Consider the following 17,239-nt stretch of genomic DNA (forward strand, 5'->3'; position numbering starts at 1 on the left):
CATACTACCTTTCAAGTGACAAGAGTAATAATGGGATCAGCACAGGACACTTACAAACATTGGCTCTAGATTTAAGAATGCCTAGGTTGAAAGCCTGCCTCTGCTAGACTATCTGCCTTACCCTTAACAAATTGTTTAAGCTGTAAGATCAGGGCCAGTACACCAAAAGTTCTTCTTAAGTATTAGGACACTTTCTTGCAGCAATCAGTCCCATCAAAATAGAGGCCTCTAACTTGAATAATATCTATGACTGAATGTAACACCATGAGAACACATATACTGTACCTACACCAACCCGAGCTCAACAACCCCATCAGAACGCCTACATCAGGGATATAAAGCCAACGATTTTCAAGCTTATGGCACACATAACCTATTACTAAAATTTTGCAGCACAACAAAAAATATGTATTTTTGCCAATCTGACAAAAAAGGTATAATTTTGATGGATTTACCTAATAATAATAATAATAATAATAATTACCTACCCATTTGCTCCAAAGTAACTTTTAAATAAATCAAGTGCCTATTTCTGTATATAAGGATTTCTGGTACCAAGAATCAATCAATCAGATGCAACACTATTATGCAACGTGACCAATAAAATGCAACTCCATTATATGGCTTATATATTTATGGTTCAAGACAGGGCATTCACACCAGATGGCAACTGTTGTGTTGGCTGCTGTCATTTTTTTGACAATCTAAAGAGGTCTGTACCCCTGACTAAAAATAGGTGCTGCATATTTTAAAAATTCTTGAGGCACGTGGGTTGAAAAATCAATGTTCTAAACCATCAACTCATAAATATGCAAGAGGCAGTGTTTATATATAGTAAAATAAGTAACAGTGAACACAGCTCTAAAAGGATAGTGATCTTATATTGATAAAATAATTCCCAAAACAAATATCTCAAATCATTACAAAGTGCCTTAGATCTAGATAAAACCCTAAATCTTCATTTGTTCTTTTACAGAATTATGTATAAATATTGAACTTTTAAAAGAACTGGAATGACTTAAACCATAATCATTTATTTATTTTTTTTTATTTAGAAATTAAATTTAATGAGGTGACATTGATCAAAAGAGTACACAGGTTTCTGCCTGACCTGTGGTGGCGCAGTGGATAAAGCATCAACCTGGAAATGCTGAGGTTGCCAGTTCGAAACCCTGGGCTTGCCTGGTCAAGGTACATATGGGAGTTGATGCTTCCAGCTCCTCCCCCCTGTCTCTCTCTCTCTCTCTCCTCTCTAAAATGAATAAATAAAAATTTTAAAAAAAAAGAAAAAAAAAGAGTACACAGGTTTCAGGTGAACATCTCTACAGCATTTGAACTGTTGATAGCATTGTGTGCCCATCACTCCAAAGTCAAATCATTTTGTCACCGTATATTTGTTCCTCTTTACTCCCTTCCCAAACCATAATCATTTCTACATGTTTATTAAGTATGTTGGGGTTGTGAACAGATGAATAAGGCATATACATAAAAACCACAGAATTAGCCTAATCAGTGATGGCGCAGTGGGTAGAATGTTGATCTAGGACAGTGGTTGGCAAACTCATTAGTCAACAGAGCCAAATATCAACAGTACAACGATTGAAATTTCTTTAAGACCCAAATTTTTAAACTTAAACTATATACATAGGTACATTCCTTATTGAGGTAGCGCCCACACGTGGTATTCTGTGGAAGAGCCACACTCAAGGGGCCAAAGAGCCGCATGTGGCTCAGGAGCCACGGTTTGCCGACCAGGGACCTAGGACACTGAAGACCCAGGTTCTAAACCCCAAGGTCACCAGCTAGAGCACGGGCTCATCAGCTTGAGTGTGGGGTCACCAGCTTGAGAATGGGTTCATTGACATGATCCCATGGTCGCTGGCTTGAGCCCAAAGGTCACTGTCTTGAGCCCAAGGTCACTGGCTTGAACAAGGGGTCATTGCCCTGGCTGGAGTCTCCTAGTCAAGACACATCTAAGAAGCAATCAGTGAACAACTAAAGTGCCGCAACCACGAGCTGATGTTTCTCATTTCTCTCCCTCCCTATCTTTTTTTTTTTCCCTGTATTTTTCTGAAGCCGGAAACAGGGAGACACAGTCAGATAGACTCCCGCATGCGCCCGACCGCTCGCCCACCAGGGGGTGACGCTCTGCCCACCAGGGGGCAATGCTCTGCCCCTCCGGGGCGTCGCTCTGTTGTGACCAGAGCCACTCTAGCACCTGAGGCAGAGGCAAAGGAGCCATCCCCAGAGCCCGGGCCATCTTTGCTCCAATGGAGCCTTGGCTGCAGGAGGGGAAGAGAGAGACAGAGAGGAAAGGCGGGGGGGGGGGGGGGGGGGGGGGGGGTGGAGAAGCAAATGGGTGCTTCTCCTGTGTGCCCTGGCCCGGAATCGAACCCGAGACTTCTGCAGCCAGGCCGACGCTCTACCACTGAGCCAACCGGCCAGGGCCTTCTTCCTGTCTATCTTCAACTCTCACAAAAACAAGAACAAAACCACAGAATTATCTACATAAGGAAATAATCTGGAGCTCTATTACATTTTTAAGTAATTTTCACGATAAACACAATTCAAGTAGATTTTTTCATAGATATCCTTACTGCTTATTCTGTGCAACAAAGTTAGAACAGACCTCAGGGAAACATTTCAAATTATTGATAGCCACATAAAAACATAAAATTATTAATTGTGGATCATGAGTGAAGGTATGAATTACCTGTCTTCTTGAAGTTAAAGGTGATGACCCAAGTCCTGGACTAGAAATCTCATCATATATACTTCTAACTGGTGGAGCTCCACTTTTATCTTTATGAGCTGGTACAACTGGTTGTGGTGGTGAACCACCTACAATGTACAAAATAATACAGTCATGTGAGAAAACACAGAAATCTTCAATTTTTCTGGTAAGATTTTTTAAAATAATCACATTGACATTATTATTTAATTTAATTCTCCCAACCACAATCCCATCACTTAAGAATGACTGCCATTTGATAATCGAGGAAACAGCCTGACCAGTGGTAGCACAGTGGACAGAGCACCAACCTAGGTTGCTGAGGTCCCAGATTCAAACATCGAAATTGTCAGCTTGAGTGCAGGGTCATCAGCCTTATCCCACAGTCGCTGGCTTGAGCCCAAGGTCACTAGCTCAGCCGGAGCCCCGGATCAAAGCATGTATGAGAACCAATCAATGAACAACTGAAGTGACAGAGCTATGAGCTGATGCTTCTCATTTCTCTCCCTTCCTCTCTCTCTCTTTCACTCTCAAAAAGTAAAAATAAAAATAAACAATTGAGGAAACAGATGCAGGGAATTGTTTCACAGAAATTTCTCCGGAGTACCTTGCTAGGAATTAAAATGGAGTTTTTTTTAATTCATATTTTTAAAATATTGACTTAAGCTCTTGAGGCCTAGTTTCTCAAATTTTAATGCACATGAAAGTGACCAAGGGATCTTGTTAAAATTCAGATTGTGAATCAGAACATGTAGGGTAGAGCCTGGGATTACAAAAAAAATTTTTTTTTAAGTGAGAGGAGAGGAGATAGACAGACTCCCACATGAGCCCCAACCAGGATACACCTGGCAACCTCTATCTGGTGCCAATGCTCTAACCAACCAAGCTATCTGCAGCGCCTGGGGCGAATGCTCAAACCAATCAAGCACTGGCTGCGAGAGAGGAAAGAGAGAGAGAAGGGAGAGAGGGAGGGGAAGAGGAGCAGATGGTAGCTAGCTTCTCATGTGTGCCCTGAGCATGGATCACCCCTGGATGTCTGCAGATGGGGTCCATGCTCTATCCACTGTGCAAACTGGCCACGGCTATGAATTTCTAACAAGCTCCAAGTGATGCCAATTCTGGTGATCCATAGACTACACTTTGAATAAAAGGTTCCAGAATAAGTAAATAGAAATTTTAGTGTTTAGTAAACACATGTAACCCTTGCTTTCTCTACAAAATGCTTAGCATTTCAACACAAAATATGATCCCATTTCTTACTTGAAAGTATGTATTAAATGGCTCCAGTCTGTATACACTTGAATAAATACATTCCCATAATGTAGAATTAGTCGAAATTAAACAGATCCCATTATTCATAAAAATAGATTTAAGTACATAATACAAATATAAAGTTAGAACCAATTTTTAGAGACATAAAGATGTCTTTATGATCAGAGAATCAGCAATGCCCTCTGTAAGACTAATGTCTAAGATCCCTGATCAAGTAGTTCAGTTGGTTGGAGCATCCTCCCAATATGTCACGGTTGTGGGTTTGATCCCCCGTCAGGGAACACACAAGAGACACTCAATGATCACATTATAAGTAAGTGGAACAACAAACCGGTTTCTCTCTCTCTTTTTCCCCCTCTCTCTAAAAATCAATAAATAAGATTTTTTTTTAAAAAAAATGAAATTTAAAAGATAACTAAATAAAAACTAATGTCTGAGCCTAGACAGTATAACATAAGCTATTAGAATACAGACTATAAACCAGGACTACCTGGGCTTTAACCTCCTGCTCTGTCACTTAGTAACGTGTGAGTTACAGCAACTTCTTTGTTGCATTTAGCCTCAGTTTCCTCTTTTGAAAAATTGGGATACTACTACCTACCCCTCAAGACCAATAAAAGAATAAAAGTAACAAAATACTTAGCATCCTTTCTGGCTCATAAGTATTCAATATATAGTAGCTACAATAATAACATATTTAAAATATATCAATATACAAAACAAAAATCTGTCCAAAATAACGTTTTTAAGTGAATTACTTCAAATATAATGTATAATACTCCATTCAATTACATATATATAATACATAATACATATATACCATATATGTGTGTCTATATATGATATATATGTGTTATATATATAAAACCACTTTATTTTTATGACAGAGGCAGAGAGAGACAGAGGGACAGACAGACAGGAAGGGAGAGAGATGAGAAGATGAGAAGCATCAGTTCTTTGTTGCAGCAGCTTAGTAGTTCATTGATTGCTTTCTCATATGTGCCTTGATGGGGGGGAGGGCTACAGCAGAGGGAGTGACCCCTTGCTCAAGCCAGCAACCTTGGGCTTCAAGCCAGCGACCTTTGGGCTCAAGCCAACAACCATGGGGTCATGTCTATCATCCCACGCTCAAGCCAGCAACCCCATGCTCAAGCTGGTGAACCCGTGCTCAAGCCCGATGAGCTCAAGCTGGTGACCTTGAGGTTTCTAACCTGGGTTCTCTGCATCCCTGTCCGATGCTCCATCCACTGCGCCACTGCCTGGTCAGGTTATAAAACCACTTTGAACCAAATAATAGCTTAAAGACAATTAAAGCAAGAAGAATTTACCTTTAAACATCTACCAAAAAAATATTAGCTCACACTTGGAATGCAACCATTTTTGCAGTTAATTTTCATTCCTCATGGTCAAAACTTCAGTTATCTTTTAAAATATTTCTTTGCTAAAGATATCCTGTAAAACGTACATGTTGTACTTCAGTAGCAAAATTTTGTGCTCATGATTCAATAGCTTGTGTAAAAAACTTTTCAATACTCTGAGAAGTTCTTTCACTAAACATACTACAAGTGAGAACCTTATTAACTGACTAGAAATAGAATCCATATTTACAAATTTTCAAATTATACATCTTTTGACTAAATACTTGCTATTATTACATTTAAGATGAATTAAATTGAAGGTAAATGACCATATACTCTCCCCCTGACATACACACATTTTAACATATCTAAAACGGATTAACTGATCAAAAAAAGGATCTTGGCATTGTATGAAATTTAGTGTTTTGCTTTTTCAGTGGTACTTAAAATAACAGTCAGTTTTATCATCAATAGCATCTTAGATAGATTGAAAGGTAGTATGCATATTTTTTAATGTTTTAAATTTTTTAATTTAACTATATAATACAGTAATCCCCCCACCTGATCAAAGGTTTTGATACCTGTGACTTCAGTTACCTGCTGTCTAAAAATACTAAATGAGAAATTCTAAAAATAAGCAATTCTTAAGTTTTAAATTGCATTCTGAATAGCACGAGCTAGCACTTGAATCATTTCTTTGTCCAGTGTACATCCAAGCTGTACATATAGTACAATAAGATATTTTGAGAGAAACCACATTCACGTAACTGTATTACAGTATATGTTGTAATTGTTCTAGTTTATTATGTTATTGTTATGTTATTAGTAATGTCTTGTTATGTTATGTTTATTATGTTATTAGTAGTGTCTTACTAATCTGCCTAACTTATAAACTTTATCCTAGGTATATGTCCACAAAAAAAACATAGTATATAGGGGGTTTGATACTATCAGTGATTTCAGGCACAATGGGGTCTTGGGACTTATCCTCTGAGGATATGGGTAGAGACTACTACTGTAGCTTATACTGTTTACACCTCGATTCAAAGAGTCTTATATAAAAAACATAAATTAATAAATAGGATGACAAGAGTGAACGCTTCACCATTATTCTTTTTGGAATCCTACTATATATACTGACATTACTATAAAACTATTTTAGGCACTTTACGTACCTGCAAGTAAAGGTGATCTCATTTCCATTACTCCTACTGAAGGGCCACTAATTGACCGAGGTTGTGGAGTCACTGGAGCTGGCAAATCCCCCATTAAAAATCCAGGCAAAAACTGAGCATTAACACCTGCTTTTGGAGACGTGGGTGAACCCAGCATCATTGGTTCAGATCCTAAATGAATCAGAAATAAAATAAAATAAAATAAGGATTTTAATGTTATAATATCTAACAAAAAAATACAAATATCTAGCATAATTTTGAAAATTTAATCAATACTGTTAAATAGTATAGAACCATAGTTAAACTTAATATTTAAAAACCAGTAAAACTTATTTCTAAAAATGAGTATTTTGTACTAATAATACTAATCATTGTCAACTATTTTTGTTAACATTTCACAGTTTTAAGAACCAACACTTATTTTTAAATTTAAGAATTTGTTTATAATATAAAAAAATCCCTAATACACACAGAAAAGCTTTCCATTTCTGGGTTAGCTGTTATGCAACAAGCAAAGACAAGGACAGGATAACAAATTATTAACACAAAGTCTTAACAAATCAAACATAATGAGTTTAACTTGCTATATGTTGCATTTTTTTTTCTTCTTCACACACAAAAACTGCAAATCTTTATTATTGACAAGCAGAAAGGCAGAAAGCAGAGACAGACTCCCACATGTGCCACACAACCCAACTGGAATCCACCCGGCAACCCCTCTACCAGGAGATGCTCTTCCCACCTGGGCCGCTGCTCCATTGCTCTGCAACTGTATTTTAGCACCTGAGGCAAGGCCACGGAGCCACCTTCAGCGCCCAGGGCCAACTTTGCTAGAACCATTCAACCCATGGCTGTGAGAAAGGAGGAGAGAGAGAGACAGAAAAAGAGATGGGGGCTGGGGGGTTGAGAAGCAGATGGTCGCTTCTCCTGTGTGTGCTGACCGGGAATGGAACCTGGGACTTCCACATGCTGGGCCAACACTGTACCACTGAGCAAACCGGCCAGGGCTGTAAATCATTTTTGTAATAAAAGTGTAATCATGCACAGGAGAACACATATGAAATTTACAATAATGATTAGCATCCCAACCAAGAAACATATTTAAAATATTTGGTAAGTTTATTATTTCCATTATGGAAATAAGGAAGCTATAATTTTGTCTAACTTCAAAGCAAAATAGCACAGTAAGAAAAACATGGGCTCTGAAGTCAGACACCTCGGCTCAAGTCTCTCAACTAAATGGGCATCATATCACCCACTCACAGAACTTTGATTAGAATTATAGCAACTAGAGCACTTGACCCAGTGCCCAATATAGTAAATGTTCAGTAAAGACTAGTTATTAGTACAGTATCTTATAATAGACAAAACTGAGTGACAAATGTATAAATAAAGAATTTGCAATTTCTGCTCATGAATATTTTAATTTTCAACTATGTGACAAGCCTAAATGTGATTCATTAAATGTTCTGTTATTTATATGACCTTTATTAACTATTACTTAACTTTTAAACAGCCTTACAAATTTGTCTCATGCTATCCAAATGCTGTCAGTCATTTATGCTTCCTCTTAGATCTTGTTACAGTAGACCTAGATATTAATAATGCAAGTGTATAAAAGAGGAAAAAGGTAAAGTAATTCAGGGAAAAGAGAAAACAAATAATGAAATATGGCAGGAAGAACTACAATTACGTTGTAATTATTTTAAAGTGTTAGTTACTACCTTACTACGATAGTATTACATATTTCCAAAGAACACTAAAGACAAACCACAAGCATTTTCTGAACAGATATTAAAAACCACAGTAATAAATACAAAGTCGCCTGACCTGTGGTGGCTCAGTGGATAAAGCATCGACCTGGAACCCTGAGGTCACCAGTTCAAAACCCCGGACTTGCCTGGTCAAGGCACATATAGGAGTTGATGCTTCCTGCTCCTCCTCTATTCTATCTCTCCCTCCCACCCTCTCTTCTCTCTCTAATAATAAAAATGAATAATTTTTTTTTTTAAAAAACTAAGATAAATACAAAGTTTTAGGTACTGCCCACCACTTTTCACTCTCCCATCCCCCGGCATTTCACACGGCAATAATAAGCATTAAGTTTTTAAAAGAATTAAGATACATCTGGATACTGTAATATAGCAGAAAGCACTGGAGTGAGGGCACAAAAGAATTCTATCAGACTGTCACTAATTTAGGTCAGGCTAAATTTCACTTAAAGCGAGAGCTAACGCTACCAATGCAAGTCTTCATTCTATTTCAGTCTGTATTTCTAAAATTAGTGTCTTCTTATTCAGCTAGTGCTTGTTTGTTGAAGTAATGCTTACTTTTAATATACCATTAGGTGCTGGGAAATGTTTACTCCTCAACTAGGATATTTGCAATATGTGGATTTGAACATTTAATATCAGCTAATGTCAGATTTCTGATTGGCAATAAACAAGGAAGAGTTTATTCACATTTGTAACCCCAAGAAATACGAACTCCAAAATTTTGGGGTGTAGAAAACTGTGGAACTGCAAATGAATAGTTTTCTGATCTCTAAAATAACACAAAACATAAATACCAACATAAATTTAAATGTAGCAGAGTATGGCACGGACATTATGCATTTAGTTTTTAATGACATACTAAAACAGCTAACATTACTCTATTTTCATACAAAAAAATTTTATTTTGTACAAAACATGTAAACTAAAGCATGCCCTTCAATCTATACTTTTTTTAAAAAAAAATTTAAAAACCTTCATCTTACAGATACATATCAAGTTTACTCTATTTTCCAAACGCAGAAAGTTATAACCTGTTGTTCAAATATATCCCTATAGTACACGGTTTACTTTTAAATTTTTCGACAGTTCTCACAGGTCCCAAAACTCAGCAGACAAAAAGCAGCAAATCGACACGGTGTTAACTTTTTAGACTTTTTTTCAACAACACATTTCAGCAGCGAGAATGCATTTTTAAAAATTCATTACGTGACTGACTTAAGGAAAAGACCTACAATAATACTTGGTCAGTTTCCCAAGATTAAGGCGGGGAATGTCGTGCGAACTCCTGACTCCCCATTAAGCCCAATATCTTGATGGCTCCCATCATCTGATTTAATTAAATGTCGCACGATTCACGCTTCCATCCATTAATGACAGACCCCTCTGGCAAAGGCCTGGGCGGGAAGGAATCAAACAGGAACCAGAAGCGCAGGTGACAGAAGCGCGCCGGCCGGTGACCACACCCCGGGACCACACGTGCGCGCCGGTGGAGCCCTGCCCACAGGGGTCCCTTTCCGGATCCCGCCCGAGGCGCTGGGGTCTCAGGTGTGGGCAGGCCTGGCGGGCTGGCGTTAGGGGCACAGAACCACGCACTCAGCGTTCCACGGCCGTTTCCTGACCGCTCCCCACAGGACCCGCGGCTTCCCGGAGCCGCCCTGGCAGCGTCGGTAGCGATGCCCCGAGCGTGGGGCTGACTAGGACCTGGGGGGCGATCCGGGGGCTACCCCTTCGCGACGGGACCTAGGAGACGAGAGCCTGACGGCTACTGCCTTTCAGTTTTGCCCGCGTACAGGCCTGTGGCGTGTACCGCAGTGCCAGCGCGGAAAAGCAGTTTTTCACTCACCCAACGTGGGCGCCTGGGGTTCCACCGCAAACGCTGCCATTGCGGCGGCAACTACACTCAGCTCCCGAGAACTCCGATTTTCAAAAATGGCGGAAACTCGCCCCACGGGTAGGGACGCGCCGCCGTATGGGAGAGCGTAACTTCCGGATATGCGCCGCACTGAAGCTCTCGGCGCCCGAGCCGCCATTTTGGGATGGGGCAATCGTCTTGGCGCCGGTTCGGCGTCTCCCAGAGAGATGGTAATGGGAAGGTGAGCAACGGGAGTCGGGGTTAGGTCCTCAGAATCCGTTTGCTTCACGCTGTGTGCCTCCTGCTTTTTTGGTGCTTGAATTTCATAGTACAGGTTTTATTATCCACGGTGTCACGGATACCGTGAGTTCACCCAGTGCTCTATCATCTCTTGTCAGCTTTTCCAAGTAACACCTAGAAAAGTTGGCTTGCAAACAGTTCGTGCTGCTTCCCAAAGTCGTTTTCTGGGCTAAGTGCGTGAAGCTCCAGTCTCAACCATATTTTCTATCATCTCTGTGCCTGTCTCTCTCTTTGTCTCTGTCTCAATAATAATAATAATAATAATTCCAGCATTAAATGGAAAGCTTCTGGCCCTGGCCTGTTGGCTCATCAGTAGCATTATCCAGTGTGTGGAAGTCTGGGTTCAATTCCCAGTCAGGGGACACAGGAGAAGTGAGTAACCATCTGCTTCTCCACTGCTCCCCTTCCAGCTTCTCACTCTCCCTCCCCGCCCCTGCTTCCCACAGCCATGGCTCGAAATGGTTTGAGCAAGTTGGCCTTCAGGCACTGCACTAAGGATGGCTTCATGGCCTCCCCAGGTGCTGAAATAGCTTGATTGCTGAGCAATGGAAGTGGTCCTAGTGGGCAGAGCATTGCCCTGTAGAAGCCAATCGGATCCCAGTCAGGACGCATTCAAGAGTCTGCCTCGCCCTGGTCGGTTGGCTCAGCGGTAGAGCGTCGGCCTAGCGTGCGGAGGACCCGGGTTCGATTCCCGGCCAGGGCACACAGGAGAGGCGCCCATTTGCTTCTCCACCCCTCCGCCGTGCTTTCCTCTCTGTCTCTCTCTTCCCCTCCCGCAGCCAAGGCTCCATTGGAGCAAAGATGGCCCGGGCGCTGGGGATGGCTCTGTGGCCTCTGCCTCAGGCGCTAGAGTGGCTCTGGTCGCAACATGGCGAGGCCCAGGATGGGCAGAGCATCGCCCCCTGGTGGGCAGAGCATCACCGCCCCTGGTGGATGTGCCGGGTGGATCCCGGTCGGGCGCATGCGGGAGTCTGTCTGACTGTCTCTCCCTGTTTCCAGCTTCAGAAAAATGAAAAAAAAGAAAAAAGAGTCTGCCTCCCTGCCTTCCTGCCTCTCACTTAATATAAATGAATGAATGAATGAATGAATGAATGAAATGGTCAAAATTTAAAACCACTTGGATAATTGACTCTTTTTTATTTACAAGTGTAGGGGTTGAACTGTATCCCCCAAAAAGGTAGTTGCAAATTCTAACCTTCAGTACATATGAATGTAACCTTATTTGGAAATAGTCTTGGCAGATGTAAACAAGTTCAGATGAAGTCATATTGAATTACCTCAAAGTTCACAGCTTAAACCAACATAAATTTAACTTTTACAATTCTGGACGCCAGAAATCTGAAATGAGTTTTATGGGGCTAACATCAAGGTGTTAACAGACTGGTTTCTTCTGGAGGTTCCAGGAGAGAATCTGTTTCCTTGCCTTTTCTAATTTCTGGAGGCTGTCCTCCTTCTAAGCCAGCTGCATAATAACATCTTCCATTTCTGATTCTGCTTCTCTTTGTTTCTGTCATCACGTAGTCTCTTCTTTAGTAAAATCTTCCTTCCTTTTACAAGGACATTAGAAATAATCCAAGATACCATAACCTTACCATTTTATTATCTAGTGGTGGTGACTAAATTCATAATCACATCTGTAAATTAGCTTTTGCTATATAAGGAAACATTCATATAGGTTCCAGAGATTAGAGTGGATATCTTTGGGGGCTAATATTCAGCCCACCACACCCAGCAAGTCCTTTTGTAGAATTAAGGTAGCAAGAGGGTTCACAAGTAAAGGAATTTCTATGTAAATTGAGATCTAACCAAAGAACATTATGCTCCTGTTGAAAAGAATAAGAGGTATTTGATGTGCATGTGAGTGTGTATTGACCTAGAAAAATCTCCAGGATTGATATACTGAAAGAAGCAACTTGAAAACATTTATATGACATTATTTTAATTTATTTATTTGAAAGAGAGAGCAAGAGAGAGGCAGGAACAAGGAGAGATGAGACATATCAACTTGTAGTTGTGTCACTTTAGTTGTTCATTGATTGCTTCTCATATGGTGATTTGACGCAGTGATCCCTTGCTCAAGCCAGCAATCCTGGACTCAAGCCAGTGACCTTTGGGCTCAAGCTAGAAACAATGGGATCATGTGAATGATCTCACACTCAAACCAGTGACACCGTGCACAAGCTGGCGACCTCAGGAATTTGAACCTGGGAACCTCAACATCCCAGGTCAATACTGTCTCCACTGCACCATCACCAATCAGGCAATTGCTTGACCAAGTAGTGGCACAGTGGATAGAGCGTCTGACTGGGATGCAGATGACCCAGGCTCGAAACTCCGAGGTCGCTAGCTTGAGCGCGGGCTCATCTGGTTTGAGCAAAAGCTCACCAGCTTGTACCCAAGGTCGCTGGCTCAAGCAAGGGGTTACTCGGTCTGCTGAAGGCTCATGGTCAAGGCACATATGAGAAAGCAATCAATGAACAAGTAAGGTGTCGCAATGCACAACAAAAAACTAATGGTTGATGCTTCTCATCTCTCCGTTCCTATCTGTCTGTCCCTGTCTATCCCTCTCTCTGACTCTGTGTCTGTAAAAATAATAATAATTATTATTATTTCTATTATTGTGTGCCTCTCTTCTCTCTAAAGCCAAATGATATTTTTCCAAATGCTTGCTGAATACCCTACCAGTACATCAAACTTCAAAAACAAATTCAGGCTGACCAAGCGGTGGCGCAGTGGATAGAGCGTCGGACTGGGATGCAGAGGACCCAGGTTCGAGACCTCGAGGTCGCCAGCTTGAGCACAGGCTCATCTGGTTTGAGCAAATCTCACCAGCTTGGACCCAAGGTCTTGGCTTGAGCAAGGGGTTACTTAGTCTGCTGTAGCCCCATGGTCAAGGCACATATGAGAAAGCAATCAATGAACAACTAAGGTGTCGCAACAAAAAACTGATGATTGATGCTTCTCATCTCTCTCCGTTCCTGTCTGTCTGTCCCTATCCCTCTCTCTGACTCTCTCTCTCTCTGTCTCTGTAAAAAAACAAAAAACAAATTCATCTAACCCCTAAATCTGCTCCTTTCCAGTTGCCCCTTTCCTATTAGTCTCTTAGAAACCAAAAATTTAAATCACAGTAAGTTAGAGCAGAATTTACGGTCAAACAGACCTGAATTGAGATTGGTATTAACTCTGTAGATTTTGCGTAAAATAGAAACAATGCCTACTTTGAAAGGTAGTTATGTTTAGTATAGTGCCTGGTCCACTTTGCTTTTTAAGCCTTCCACCTTCCCTGCCATAAAACATACAGATACCAAGTCCTCTTTCTCTCTACTTAATTCCTAGTAGACAGTTGCGGTTAATTCTTAACATCTCCCTGTGTTCAGTCAGTCTCTCCCACCAAATCTAAAACACCACTAGCCAATATTCCCTTCTCTGTACACATTATCCAGCTGTCCAAAAACCCTCTCGGACTTCCTGTTCCCTATAGCAGCCTCCTTTTCTTCAGCTCCACAAGATTAACACGTGCAGCAAATTCCAACCAATAACACTCATTATACTATATACATTTTTTTCTTTTATTAACTTAGTTTTAATTGCAGTTGACATACAATGTTGTATTAGTTTCAGTTGTGTAACATTTATATAACTTGTGAATAAACTATGTACCTTTTTTTTTGGATAACAAGAAAAGGGAAAAATTAGAATCTTGTCAGGGTGGACAGTGCTATAGACTGAATATTGATGTCCCTCAAATGTGTATGTTGAAATCCTAAACATCAATATAACGGTATTTGGAGGTGAGAATTTTGAGGTTGATTAAGTCATGAGGGTAGGACCCTCATGAATGTGATTAGTACCCTTATAAAAGAGACCCCTTAAAAAAAATGCCCCTGAGAGTCCTCCGCTACCTGACACCCACCCACTCCTCAGCCATGTGAGGACACAGTAACAAGACTGCCATCTATGAACCAGAAAGCGGGTTCTCAACAGACACCAAATCTGCTGGTGCCTTGATCTTGGACTTTCCAGCCTCCAGAACTCTGAGAAGAAATTTCTGTTGCTTGTCAGTCACCCAGTCTGTGGTATTCTATTTAACAGCTCAAACGGATGAAGGCAGGAAGGCAGAAGGATCTCTTCTGGAGATTTCAACAGGCACTCCTGAAGAGACTGCACATTGTCACCTACCTTCTCCTAAGATAGTTGAAAATCTTGGCTTCAAAAATGAAGCCACTTCACCCTCTCACCCTAACCTTCTGTTCCAATCAATTCTCCCATTATTGATCTTTGCAAACCTTCTACCTGTTGAGAAAGATCTTCCACATTGTATCCCTTGCTCACTGCAATCCCCTTGCCTAGCATCTCTTTGTTTCTCATCCATTTATGAAGTCCTGTACTTCCTCTAAGCAGCAGCTCTCTTCCGATGTGAAACTTGCCCCAGCCCTGCCAGCCCTCAATCATCATCCATTTCAGAATGTATGACACATTAGTTCTGCAATTTTTTTGCTATAAGGTACTTGTTTTGTAAGTCTTCTTTATAGTCCCATCTGGGTTTTCTTGAGGACAGGGACCATAACTTTTCTGTATTTCTATCACTTTTCAATAAATATGTGTTGAAAAAACAAATAAATGAATGAATTAATGACAGTCTAAATCAGTGGTAGTCAACCTGGTCCCTACCAGGTTGGAAGTTGTTTCATAAAGATTTATTCTGCCAAACTTAGCGAAAATCCGACATAAAGTACTTAGTAAGTAATTATTATATGCTTTAACTTGTTGTAACTCTGCTTTATAAATTTTATAAAGTAAAGTTACTTCTCTACTTTATAAATCACCATTACTGTGGAACCGGTGGGCGGTTAGAAAATTTTACTACTAACAGAGATACGAAAGTGGGCGGTAGGTATAAAAACGTTGACTACCCCTGGTCTAAATAAATAAACATTAAGTAAAAGGTAATTATCTAACTCATTGCAATTTTACATGTTTTCAGATTTTTTTAATTATAATTTTGACATTCTATTAGAAGAGCTTATTAATTAAATCATTTAATGAATGCCTGTTTGTAGTTCTAATTATTTATCCTATTTTTATAAAAGAAAAATTTCCTAACAGATTATCTTGAATGAGAAACATTTGTATGGCATGATTTTACTTTTTTACATTTCTTGTTAAACTTCAACCTCTAGAAATATTGCATGTTCATCATATTCTTCTGTACATGAATATTATCTGAATTACAGTACTTGCTTTCCTACTTTCTTTCCTGAGTGTATTAAGTAAAATGTCATATTAAGTAGAACACCTGTTCCCCATTTCTCTTCTGACATAGATTTCATCAAAGTGCTATTTTTGTAGAGCATTGATTTTAAAACATAGATTGGGAACCCTTTCTTTAAACAAAGTATTATGCCGGTACTTAATACATAAAACAGAACTTCTCTGGTTGGAAAATAAAGAAAAAGGAAGAAGCAAGGCCCACTAACTCAAGGTTCTTGGTTTCTGAATTGTCGACTGACTATTATACTTCAAAGTGAGCCCTGAAATACTTGGATGAAGTACCCAAGGCTACAGAGTCCAACCAGAAATTAGCTCTGGGCCATATATATATATATATATATATATATATATATATATAAAATTCAACTTTCTCTTAAACTCAAAACAAATTTTTAAAAAGTCAGATTTTTGTGACATCTCAAAATAATTTTAAATATATTTGATAAGTTCACAACCAAATTGCTTGTTCATCTACTATACATAATGAGTACTCATCACCCTACTTATGTTTGTTTATATGCAGTATTTGTATATTAATATAACTCTACTTGTTTATCTTAAAATCCCAATTTTGATCTATTTTTAAAACAGAATTTTTTAAAAATTAAAGTGAAGAAACAAGATATCCACTTTTAGTAAGACTTTAGGGAAAAGGATGGAGTTTGTCACCTTCAGAAATACAATAGTAAGGAGCCTGACCTGTGGTGATGCAGTGGGTAAAGCATTCAACCTGGAATGCTGAGATCACTGGTTCAAAACCCTGGGCTTGCCTGGTTAAGGCACATATACGAAGCAACTACTATGAGTTGATGCTTCCTGCTCTTCTCCACTCCCTTTCTCTCACTCTCCTCTTTCTCTAAAAATCAATAAGTAAAATCTTTTAAAAAGAAAAAGAGCAAGGAGAGAGGGAACATCTTATCACTCACATTCTCATCATCTCAGCCTTTGGCAGCTGGTGTATCAGGGCTGTCAGTCACTTAGACTGTGCTATCACATAAAGCACACCATGACTTCAAGGATAAGCGATCTCCAAAGAAGCTTCGTGGTGTTTAACATATACGGATGGTGACCAGAAGTACAAATCCATTGTTATTTGCATTGTCTGACCTTTATAAATAATAATGACAAAGTTGTCTTTCTAAATTAAATATATATATTGCATTTGGAACCTTAGGAGTTTTGTTTTCCTAGTCATTTCATTAACAGTAAACAACTGGCAGACAGAGGGCAGCCAAACATCAAAGAAAACATCAGTTTATCTAATTCACCTGTTATCATTTTTCTTTTTTTAGCGAGACAGAGAAAGGAAAATACATGTAGGGAGAGAGCGAGAGAGGAGAGAGATGAGAAGCATCAAATAGTAATTGCAGCACTTTAGTTGTTCATTGATTGCTTCTCATATGTGTCTTGATCGGGCTTAAACCAAGCCAGTGACCCCTTACTCAAGCCAACAACCTTGGGCTTCAAGCCAATGACCTTTGGGCTCAAGCCAGTGACCATGGGAT

General features: G+C 39.8%; 1 protein-coding gene across 2 annotated transcripts in view; it reads right to left on the reverse strand.

Annotated features, from left to right (window-relative positions):
* NUP35 (nucleoporin 35) overlaps positions 1-10,348 on the reverse strand; it is a 46,868-nt gene extending 36,520 nt beyond the window's left edge. For both annotated transcript variants that reach the window (XR_010731871.1, XM_066279303.1), the window contains exons 1-3: positions 10,155-10,348; positions 6,537-6,707; positions 2,714-2,841 (exon numbers count right to left, since the gene is read on the reverse strand). Coding sequence is in view for 1 of the 2 variants with exons in the window: in XM_066279303.1 (XP_066135400.1) it covers positions 2,714-2,841; positions 6,537-6,707; positions 10,155-10,341 (486 nt within the window). In the remaining variant the exon portion in view is untranslated. The remainder of the gene's footprint in view (positions 1-2,713; positions 2,842-6,536; positions 6,708-10,154) is intronic.
* Between the last annotated feature and the right edge of the window lie 6,891 nt (positions 10,349-17,239).

Source organism: Saccopteryx bilineata, chromosome 5 (genome assembly GCF_036850765.1).
Source record: "Saccopteryx bilineata isolate mSacBil1 chromosome 5, mSacBil1_pri_phased_curated, whole genome shotgun sequence".
Classification (NCBI taxonomy): domain Eukaryota; kingdom Metazoa; phylum Chordata; class Mammalia; order Chiroptera; family Emballonuridae; genus Saccopteryx; species Saccopteryx bilineata.